Here is a 12275-nt window from a genome sequence, read left to right as displayed (position 1 = left end):
CAAATTTTTATCTTAATAACACTAATTTTAAATCTCGTTTTGAGTTTGAATTTAGAAAATTTCCAGTAAAATTCTTATTTAAAATGTTTGAATTTTATTAAAATTCAACATGCATTCGGATTCTTAACTTTTGAACTTGAATTATTGTAGACGTATCAGTCTCATAGGTGATGATTTTCAAACTCAAAATTTTAGCTTTTGATTCCAGTTGTGGTGTGTAAAGATTAAAAAAATTTCGCCATTTAAATTTCCCTTTAGCATTCAAAAAATTGACTTCATAAATAAAAAATCCGATTTTTAATCTACACTGTAAAACCGACATAACCGGAAATCGTTAAAACTAAAAACCGCGGTGGTAAGAGCTTTAATTTTTTTTTTACATTTATAAGACTTTTTCCTAAACTTGTACTTATATGTGTCCACAGCTTGAAGAGAAATTGATTTCTATTTTATTTTTCACTGAAATATTATAGCAAAAGCTAAAGTCTGTTTTTTCTTTAAATGGAAATGTCAAACACTCTTAACGTTGATTTAATTTTAAAACAAAATCATTAAACGTCAACAAAAAAAAATCGTTTAAGAATATTTAGAGACGAAAACACAAAAACAAGAACAAAATCTGTACCGCCAACAGTTTTTTGGAAATTTTGAAAAAAGTTTGCAAGCAGAAGTCTGAAAAAGACCAAAGACGCAATTTGTAATGCAGGTTTGTTAATTTTTAGCAAGAAATTGACAGGAATACGAAGTAAACATGAATGAGAAAGAAATTAGTAGATCTGGTTACACCGTTTTTAAAGAAGGACTTGAAAAAGTAACAATTTTGAAACTAAAGCCGAAAGAGAATTTAGAAAATGCAACATCTTTAAGCTCATTTCAATAAATTACACAAAATTTATTGACATTGTTCATAATACTTGCTTGTATCTTTTGCAAAATATTTTTTTTCTGTCTAGACACCCTTTTTCATTAAAGTTGTTGTAACAAGAAGCACATTTTCCCTACAACATTGTACTTACTAGCAGTCTGTTTCTATCAATATTATTAGCACGGAATTCTGCCTTTAGACATAACCATGATTTTTTAACAAAATTTCTAGCAAATTAAATTTGTGTCTATGGAGCTGCTACCAATTTTTTCATCAAAATTCTGACTTGGTGATGGAAAATAAAATACAGACTTTACGTTGTAATTACTTGGTTATTTTTACGGTTGGTGCCACAGCACTAGTCCCGGCACGTATTTTTTATTATTCAAATGACCCAATACGCATCTTGTTTAATAGTCAATACCGTTGCAAGTCAGAGGTTAGTCATTGTTCTACGTTTTTCTGCAATGATTTTGAAACGCATTAGCTGACCGTTTCGTGTAATTACCAATTACTTTTTATTAGCTAAAAATCCATTGAAGACAAGTCTAGGCAAAAGTTTATGTAAATCAATAGTGATTATTCTACGGAAAACCGGCTCCAGCATACGTCTTATGGGAAATTTCCCTGAAGAATTTCTTTCATAATGTGAACCGACATTTGAAGTACTTCCATCATTAATCCATCTTTATGTAATTATCGTCAATTTGTTTAGAGCAGTCTAGTATCTTTATAGTACGAATTTGCGAATCTATTGAGTAGTTAATTCCCGATTATGGAAACGCGCCTCAAGAATCTGGTTGTTTCTCATCGGTGAAGAACAAACGAACACATTTAACTGCAAATTGTATTGCGATCGCAACTACTGGGAATCGAACTGTTTCGTTCATAGCCGAGAAACAATAAACGGCCTATTAAAACACTTACAATATAATAAATGAAGTTTGCAATAATTAACATCATACCTTATGCGGTACTGCCGTTATATCCAGTTCTTTATCATCGTCAAGTCCGGCCGGCTTGTTCGACATCGGCTTGCTGTCGCCGAGTTGAGCGTTCAGCGACATCTTCACTGAAGATATCCCATCGACACCTCCCTCGTTTATCACATCTTCATACAACACATCTGGATCTTCGTTCTTCTCTCCGAGTTTATCATCTTTCCGGTCCAAAGACCCCAAATAGGCCTCTGAGTCAACATCGCCTTTCTCCGGCTGGATCTGGCAATGGTCCAGACACCCATGTCGGCAAATCTCAACTTTGCACTTGATGTGGACACTAAGAGCATCCGGGAATTTGAAAGCGTGAAAAAAGGCATAAGTGATGACAGAGGCTCTCTCATCAGCACCTCGAGCTTTGAGGAAACGACTTATCATTTTTGGGCGAAGAACACACCCAAATTCATCCGATAACTGAATCACGTGACCTCCACCATCAGACGCGACGCACGATTTGACCCGCATGTCAAATTCTCCTAAAAAACGAAAGTTAGAAGGAAGTGGGGGAAGAGGGTGTTGGTACCTCTGTAATCATTAATGGCCACTACAAGGGTCAAGGTTGATCCTAATGGGACTATTCCACTGACTGGTGGTGCCCATGGTCCTTTCCCGTGTTGGATTTCCATCCAACAATCGACATTGTCACCTAGACCAAGGAGAATAATCGTGCTTGAATTGGTTGTACCAACTCACCTCTGAAGTCCAATTGGACTACGTCCAAGTCCGCAATGACCATGGGGGGTTTGGAGGCTGTTTTTTCGTAGTCATTGAACCACTCACATCTCAGTCTTTTCGCCTCGTCCCACACTTCTAACAAGTCTTTATCATATTGCACTACCACCGTGTTTTCGTAAAACTGTCCGTGTAAATCCGGTTTGGTTCCGCATCGGGCATACGCGATTCGAAACGAGAAGAAGGTTTGTCCGGTCGAAGGAGGCACATAGACACAGCGGGGGTCTCCGTGCTGTCCTTTCGACGAGACGATGCCTTCAAAAGGCTGCGAGAAAGTCAAGTGGACGTCCATGTGGTCCTTCCCGCACATGACCTCAAGGGACTGGATGGAAGGCATGCCGTCGGGACGGTCCAGAGGCCAAAGATCGCCGGCTCCGTCCACGACATTGATCAGCTGAAAGAAGAAAGTCAACAATGAAGCGGAATTCAGCTGCAGTACTGTGTAATTATCGATAAGTTTTCTTTGAATGGAGAGGAGAAAAAAATCGATATATGGTCGTGCGAAGGTAATTTATGGCTACAACGGATAGACAAATGTCCAGTGGATCTACGTGTTGTAATGTGTGGGAATGAGTCTGATGGGCGCACAAAGCTGCGAAACGGGTCAAGAACCCGCCGGCTACCAAGCCTGGCCACTATTAGCATTACTAATACCGCCGCGGCATCTCCAAACGTGAATGCTCTACAGGTTTTGACACAATTTCAAGCATTGCGCAACACCAGTTGGAAAGATTTGAACATCTCAAACGCTATTTAGGAATCACAAACAGAAAGAAAACGAATTTGACTGAATTTGCTTGTTGATTGTTCTTAAGAGACTAGCTACCAGCAATTACAAGCACAAGAAGCAAGCAGAAAACTTTTATTTGGTTGCATTTACAAGTTTGTACCATGATACACGCCAACTATCAAGAGTCTGAATTATTGTTCTTTCATTTCTAATTTCAAAATCAAAATATATCGATAGTGAAACATTTTTTATGGTCATAATCACACTTGGGTTCCACAGGTGTTGTTTAGTGACTTTCAGGGTCCATGGGCCGACTGAAAATTCGAAATCAATAATAGTTTCAATCGTCTGTTTTCATATTACTCAGTTCGTGATAAAAAATGTACTCGTAAATAGTAGTTTCTTATTTCGTTCATAAAAATTTAAGGGAGCAAATTAAATGCACAGTATATTATTTAAACGACAAGTATTTTTGATCAGTAAAAATAATAAATGCACAGTAAAAGAAATGAATGTCTTGTAAAACTAATTAATTTCTTTCCAACCTTAATTATGGTCTCATTATTTATTATTATACAAAATTCGTGCTCTCGTTTTATTTACAAATTAAGAAAATCAAAGAACTTGGTTGGCTGCCGGTAGACCTAATATACAATTATTGCTTGCCAGTGTTCATATATAAAATGTTTTTTACATCTTCACCACCCTGTCTCCGTGAAATATTTCATTCGAGGAAAAGTTGTCATCAACTTTCTGTTCGAAATATTGCTGTCCTGTCATTACCAAAGTTTAAAACAGCAATATTTAAAAGATCTCTCTCCCACAATACAATAAAGTTATACAATTCTTCTCATTTGTTTAAAGAAAAACTTTCAGTGAACAATTTTCGCAAAAAGAGAAAAATACATTTTTTGTACTTCTAGTTTTTCACTTTTGCTTTTTGTTATTTTCTTATTGTTATAATTCCCGTTATTTCTACTTAAATAGTTTTTCTTAATTTTAGTTAAACTTTAATGCAATTTTTCATTTTTCTTTTTTTTATTTTGTTAAGGGGGTTAAGTATGAATAGTAGATGTTAGACTTCGCCTCCCGAGTTGTATTTACTTATACTTATAATTTAATAAAGCCGCTTTATTATTATTATTATTAATATTCACACAAAATTGTACGCTGATTAGACTGATTACCATTTGTGCACAGTTTTCAGCCCTTGCTAAAATCATTCTTGCGCAGGGGCCCTTGCTAATGCATATACCACCCTACAACAATAATACATAACATTCTTGTGCAGGGGCCATTCATCATTATGTAACCAAGACTGAAAATTTCTTAAATTTTATTTATGTTATTTTATTAATTTAGATTAAAGGTGCTGAGCGTTTATTATTTTTACTTTGGAAATTGGATTTTTTTACTGAACATCCTGAACAAATTACAATAAGATACTGTGCGTGCTTTACTTAGCATTTATTATTTTTACTGTGCAAAATGTTATATTATATTGATCATTTTTAAATTTTTACTGAGCAAAAATTAATTATACTTATCAAAATTGAATTATTTACTGATCGCTTTATTACTACCCATAAATGATCGGTTACGTAAGTATTGAAATCCGAGAAAAAATTAACATTGAAACACATTTTAATTTTTTTTTAAACTTACATTGTTTTTAATTCATGTTTTCGTTATTTTTTATGGTATGATTTTATTAACGAGCAAAACTTTTTCAAAAAAAGATTAATAAATTAAAAATTTAACAATTTTTTTTGATACTTGCATTTATAAATTATAAAACTTGTAGTACCGTGCAAAAATCTTTATTTTTTGCGTACCAACAAAAGTTGCATTTTTTTTAGTAAGTGTAGATTTCTGATAAACAATATTATAATTAATTGTAATAATTATAATAAACTGGATTTATTCAAAATTATTTTTGTAAGAACTAACCGTTTTATGTGATCCACCGATCTAAATCGGTGAAAACCAATAACTGAGAAAAATGTCACTTACTTATAACATGAATGAATAATTGCGTTGAACACTCAAATGTTACGGATTGCACAAAGCTGAAAAGATCTTATAGACCTAATTATAAATTTAATAATAATAATAATAATGAGTGGTTATCCAAAACATTAAACTTTGAACAAAAAAATCAAACTATTTTTTTTTTAGTAAATACCAAAACCTTAGAAATTAATTACACACATCACATCACATATAATTTTTAAACCCAATTGTCGAATTTGCAACGGTGGTTTTTGCAATAATTCAAGATTGCAAAAATGCAAAATGTAGTGTAGGTTGATTTTTAGTGTATTGTTTGGTTGTTGTCAAAATAAGTGAATATGTGCATCTTAAGTATGGATGTGTCTATGAAGAAGGCAACTATTAGAAATTGTTATGTATCGTTCAGTTTAATAACCAATAAATTTTCTCGACTTTCGTACGAGGATAAGTTATATAAGTTATAAATTATATAATTTCTACCTCCCTGAGAGGTTTTATACATTTTTATTGTAATTTTGACAGATGAGGGAGGTAATTGGGCACTTTCCTTTCTGAAATTAGGGTGAAAAAAACTTACTTTCTCTTAAGGTCATAGGAAAATCAGTTATTAATATAGTTTTGGTATATTAAATATGAGTGGTTAACTAGGAGCAAAACAAAAAAATATTATTTTGGCCATGTTCAAGTCGTGGTGAGGAAGCATGGTCTAAAACTGTGGTATGACAACTTAAGAAAAAAAATACCAAGTGTAATAGAAAGACACACTTAAAGGCAAGAACATATGGATGTGTGGCAAATAACATTTCCAGGGTCGATCTTTGTATTTTTTTTTTCTGTTAAAAGTTAACTTTTCGTGGTCAGTAAACCACAGAATCATTTTTTAGTATCATTTTTTAGTCGTCAAGTATATGTTATGTGTAGATACACGTATATTTCTATTTTTTTTATATAAAAAAAGAAATGCCTCCTCTTTTAACATATTGCATTTCTATTCACCTATTCACTAAATTGGAATCCGAGCTATTTGTAGCATTTACAGATTCAATGTAATGTAAATGTATCAGAAAATCTCCAACAGAGCGTATGAGCAAATTGTTTTTACTCGTGTAACTTACTTAAAAACCAATATGTGCGATGCTAACAGGATTTACAATTGATATTCATCGCTGATATTTAAATTGTGCTCAATCACCGTATTGACGAATCGCATACCATATACCGTTCCAAGTTCCAACAAACGAGGGAAATGTAGTTAGTGTCTCCAGTTCTCTAGGACCATTAAGATTTTCTACTTTGATGAGTGCTGAAGAGCTTCCGCGTCAGTTGGATATTATTTACAAATAATTATCGTGGTTGCAATATGCCGCCAGTTGCAATAGCAATTCGAGTCTCGAAAGACACAAATTTTTCTCGCGGCCCGTATTTACATCATATTAAAATGCCTTCCCCACCGCACCATATAATTATTAAAGATTACTAAATTGCAGGCAAGCAAAATGGTGTAAACCAGATAATCACCATATAATCTCAGATAGAAGAGATGTACAAGTCCGGTTAATGACCGGTTTGGAGCGTTTCATTGTCAATATGGGTGGAAAAGTCTGAATATCCCTGTGTAAACCATAAACATGAGAACGAAATAGAGCGAACGGTATTCGTAACGTGCGAGTTCATGATCAGACGGCGTGGCGTTGTTAAGTAATGAGGAGAGCATTAATTTATGGTGGCACGTCATTGGCCGGACGGAGAGCGGACCGCGGACTAAACACAACCGATTGAAAAAGAAGGCGAGCTTTGTGCTAATGAGCTTGGCACACTTGAATATCTTAATTAAAAAAGTCATTAAATATTTAAGAAATAATTGAGCCGAGCCGACACAAAAAGTGGTCTTTAATATAATCAAACAAGGATGACTTGGAACTTCACTATTTACCTCCGATTGTATTACATTTCCATATTTTAGACGCTAATTAGCTACACAGAACCAAAGCCCGGCTCGGACATCAACTCTTTGCTAAAAAAATTACAAACCGACCTTGATACGAAAAGGACTACAAGATTGGTCCAGAAACACCTCATTGGGGGACTCCAAGCAAACCTCACACACAAGCAACTATCTGGTCGAACTCCAAAACAATTTGTAAATTTTTACATACTTCTGCGTTTTTTTAAATCACGTTGGTCAAGTGAAAAGCATAATAACAAATAATATAAACAAAGAAATGTTTTAAGTCAGTTCTCACTCTCTGTTATTTTATCAAGTCATGCATTCAAAAATGAAACGTTAAATTCTTAAATTATTGGTCCAAATTAGTGTGAATTTCATATTTAAAATATTTGCCTAATTTGTAACTAAAAATTTTGGGTTAGTCGGAATTTAAGTTTGAAATGTTGAAAAATAGAAGAATTTTTAGTTTGAATTTCACAGTACTACGATTAGAGATTGAATTCAGTCGAGTTAAGTTTAAAAGCTATATTTTGTTTAGAAAAAGCATACTTTCCAATTTCCCAAGAGACCCTGACATGGGGATTTTTCCCTGACATGGGGATTTTTTTATTTTTCACAAACTCGTCCTTCTACCGTGAATATCATCTCATTTAAATTTCAAGCTCAAGACCGTAAACACCCTATATGTCTCAAATACGATATTTTTGAAAATAGTTTATGTAATCTAGATACTTTAATCTAGGTCATAATTTGAAAAACTAAACTAATTGTAGGTATTTAAAGTAGTTAGTTAACTTAATCTAGATCGTTTGAATGTACGTTAATGAAAAAATTGGAAAACCTTTTTTATTTCTAAAATAAACCCCTTTTCAGTTTAATTTACTTTCAAAACAATTTTTCAAAATTGTATTCTGACCAAAAAAATCAGGTTTTTCCACCTTTGTCGGAACCTCAAAAACAAAACGTGGATCACAAAAACGGTTAAAGTTCTTTCAAAAATACTTTTAAATAATTCCAGTTTATTTGTAATATTGTTTATCAGAAATCAACACTTACTAAAAAAACTGTAACCTTTGTTGGTAGGCAAAAATTAAGATTTTCGCCCGGTACTACAAGTTTTATAATTTGTAAATTATCAAAAAAAAAATAGTTAAATTTTTAATTTGTTAGTCTTTCTCTAAAAAAATTTTGCTCATTAAAAACTCATACCATAAAAAATAAAGAAAACATAAGTTAAAAACAATATAAATTCAAAAAATTTTAAAATGAGTTTCAATTTTAGTTTTTTATCGGATTTGTACCTATTCTTACCAAAAAATTCAGGTTTTTCCACCTTTGTCGGAACCTCAAAAACAATTCATGGATCACAAAAAACAGTTAAATTTCTCAAAATAGGGTAAACTCGGGATATATGCCCCCCAAAACTAATTTTTCTTCAACAGACAATTTAACTTATTTTACTAAATTAAGACTTTTTTATTTTAATTTTGCTCTTAATTTAGACGTCATTTTATACTGATTAAAATTTTTTAAACCTTTTTTAAAGTTATAAAAGTCATTTTTGTGCAATCTTTAAAATGGCCAACTATCCGGCATTAAGGTATAGTTGCCTTTGATGTATGGGATTAACGCCACTTTGTGGGATAGTAGGCATATTTACTTAAACAAAAGTATTTATTTTAAATTTTGAAGTAAAAAATTATTAAAAAAATATTTTAAACTTAGAAATTTGATTTTTACATTTTTAGTAGGTATACATAAAAGTAACAAAAATAACTAAATTCTTTTTTTGCACTTTTTTTCCAATCGCTTAAATTTTCTTCTGCATTCATTACATCTGGGATCATACATTGTACCTACACGTTTCATGTAGCCAATGACTGCAATCTACACATTTAATCCAATCACTTCTTTAAGTTGTACTATAGTAGTCCTCCAAACATTCAGCACATTTTGCGTCTTCATCGGAACTACTCGCATTTTCTTGATCCTTTATGACACCTTTCTTTTTTAGTTTTTTTTTTTAGCTTTTTTGTCTTCAACTTTTCTAATGGTATTTTTCATTAAGGTTTCTGTCTTCTGTGTTATACACTTTTTGACTCTGAGTTTATCACTTTTTGTTAGAATAGTAGCAGATCTTTTTCGTTTACTTTTTGTAACAGGAATTTTCGGAACTGGTGCAAGATTTTCTAAAATTTTTGAAGGTGTTGGTACTTCTATGATATTTTCAGATACCACCTGTTGGTCAAAGTCATGTTCAGGTGAATGATGTATGTACTACATTAACAACATTATTTGACATATTATTAAAGTTTATGTCTTTTAACAGAGAGTTATCTTCCGCAAATATGTAATTTTCATCAAGTTCAAAAAAACCAGAAGGCATATCACTAATATTAATAATTTCACAACTGTTATCAACAAAATTTTTCGATTTTTTCTCAGCACATTCCTTTGGCTCGAGCAACTGAGAGGCCTTCACTTTGTCTAACCGATAATTCAGGATGTCTTTCCATAAGCTCGGGGCTTACAATTTGGCTTCCGAACGTATTTTCGTGGCATTTTGTCACTCTAGAAGAGAAAAACACTACATGTTTAGTAACGGCGTATATCCCATAATTTGAGAGGGCATATATCCTCACTGTTGGGGATAGATGCCCTTCTAAATAACTATGTCAAACATTGAAAAAGCGCAAATATAACGTCAAAAAAGGAGTAAAAAAAAACATTAGTTTTGCAACAAAACAACCGATATGCTAAAATTATGTGTTTGAATTAGTTAAAACCAAAATTTCATTTCTACAATCCCAACGTTCAAGTACCGGTTTAAAAAGTACTTACCTTTAATGCCAGATACACGAATGACAGAAGCAAGAAAACTGTCCAGGTTTTGTCTAACATCTAAAATTTAAAATACCAAAAATTGGATGGCCAAACTGCAGAAAAGCTACTGCAAACGCGCAATTTTTAAATAAGTGGCCATATATCCCAAGGGGGCATCTATACCAAGTTTACCCTATGCTCTTGAATAAGTCCAGTTTATTTGTAATTGTTTATCAGAAATCTACACTTACTAAGCAAACTAAACCTTTGTTGGTACGCAAAAATAGATACTAATGATTTTCGCACGGTTCTACAAGTTTTATAATTTGTAAATGCAAGTTAAATTTTTAATTTCTAAGTTTTCTTTTGAAAAATTCTTGCTGTAATGTTTATCCCGAAGACTTTGTTGGCACCTTAAAAAATCATATCATGGAAAATAAAGAAAACATAAATTAAAAACAAAATATGAATTCAAAAATTTTCAAAATGTATTTAAATTTTGTTTTGAATCTTTGTAACCGGTATTATTTATATAGTTAAGTTCAATTTTTGTAGTAATCTAAGATATAATTTCTTAATCGGCTCGAGATGGGCGATGCAATTTGAATGATTCAGTTTAAGTGCTTCGCAATTGGTGCACGAAAAAGCCGCCAGCTTTGTCGTTTTATCTTGGGGAAGTCATTCTGACCTTTGCCAATCCTCCTTGGGGTGCGTTTTACCGTTTTAATGTTATTGTCGTTTGTGACACTTCGTCCAAGGTTAGGAATGCCGTTGAAGAGGTCGTCAGTATTAGCATTGTTGGGCAAGTGTCGAGGTCAATGGTCAAAGCCGGACAGTTATGGAGGAAACAATCACAAAGTTTGGCAGCGAACTAATGAGTAGAAGTCACCAGAGTGGCACTAATAACATCGCTTATTATGAATCGTCTTAAAGGCCAGCGACTCTGACAGTTATAACAGCTGTTGTGCGAATGTATTGTAAGTGCACTCTCTCGCAATCATCTCTTTATGGTGGATGCTTTTATTAATTAGTAAAATTGTATTAATCAGTGATTTACTCGCCTCGATCGGCTTTACTGTTAACTTAGATTGAAACCAGATCTTGACCTGTCTTCATTACACTTGAAAGTTGAGGAAAGATGAGTGTTGGCTTTGCTACTGGTGCAAGGCGCCAGATTGCATTCCACCAACTGCAAAAATCTCGAATACATCAATTATTTCAACTTTTTACATTCCCACGATAAGACTCTTATTCTGATTTGTTGAATAAGCCGAATACCGTTAGGTGCGTAGGAACGCTTGGACATGTTAAAGGTCGCCAATTAATGCTTCAGGTTCACATCATGACTTATAAACATTTTTACACGTTAATGTCAAAGGAAAAACCATAATCCGCACAACGATACCGATCTAGCAACAAGGGGACACGTGTGGACCTCTGCGGGACGACGAAAGTGACCATTTTCTGACCTGTGTGAACACCTGTGTGTGGGTTTGTTCCGGCTTAAAAAATTCAATCAAAAATTTGATTCGCTTTGGAGGATAGTAGTAGTTGACTTTAGCTTATTAAGCTGTAAACCTTGACCTGATGTAACAAGTGTCTGCGTGATGTTTTAAATTCAAGGTAGGCACTTACCAATAAAATAAAAGAAAAACACCAAATCACAGGCAGGAGTAGAAGTCGCCTAAGGTGGCGTGGTGGGCTCAGCATTTTTCCGTGGCCCTGTAATAAATAACACTCAATTAACAAAAATAAAATGCCAATTGTGACTTTTAAATCAGAAATTTTGATGAGAGTTGAACTTTTAATCTCAAAAATCACGCTTTTTCGCGCTGTTGCTTAACAAATCCAACATTCTGACTTTTTAGAAATTTTTAAGAAAAGTGAAGTTAAAATTCGACTTTGAACTCAAAATTTAGACTTTCTGACAATTTCAACATACAAATCCAACATTCTCACTTCTTGGTTTCAAATTTTTAAGAAAAGCAAAATCAAAAGTCGCGTTTTAAATTCGAGTTTAAACTCAGAATTTAGACTTCCTCAAAAAAATTTTAACATACCTACAAATCAAAAGTCGCATTTTAAATTCGACTTTAGACACAAAATTTAGACTTCCTGACAACAATTTCAACATACAAAACCAACATTCTGACTTCTTGGTTTGAA

General features: G+C 33.2%; 1 protein-coding gene across 2 annotated transcripts in view; it reads right to left on the bottom strand.

Moving 5' to 3' along the window:
• The window catches only part of LOC123009844, a 32385-nt gene that overhangs the window by 4313 nt on the left and 15797 nt on the right, over positions 1-12275 (bottom strand). For both annotated transcript variants that reach the window (XM_044406388.1, XM_044406387.1), the window contains exons 2-5: positions 11745-11831; positions 2557-2989; positions 2387-2509; positions 1831-2339 (exon numbers count right to left, since the gene is read on the bottom strand). In XM_044406388.1, the coding sequence (XP_044262323.1) occupies positions 1831-2339; positions 2387-2509; positions 2557-2989; positions 11745-11819 (1140 nt within the window). In that variant the 5' untranslated portion in view covers positions 11820-11831. The remainder of the gene's footprint in view (positions 1-1830; positions 2340-2386; positions 2510-2556; positions 2990-11744; positions 11832-12275) is intronic.

The sequence above is a fragment of the Tribolium madens genome, unplaced genomic scaffold (genome assembly GCF_015345945.1).
Source record: "Tribolium madens isolate multiple individuals breed KSU strain unplaced genomic scaffold, Tmad_KSU_1.1 Scaffold_7;HRSCAF=85;Tcas5.2_LG10, whole genome shotgun sequence".
Lineage (NCBI taxonomy): Eukaryota > Metazoa > Arthropoda > Insecta > Coleoptera > Tenebrionidae > Tribolium > Tribolium madens.
This window is presented reverse-complemented; position numbering and strand designations above follow the sequence as displayed.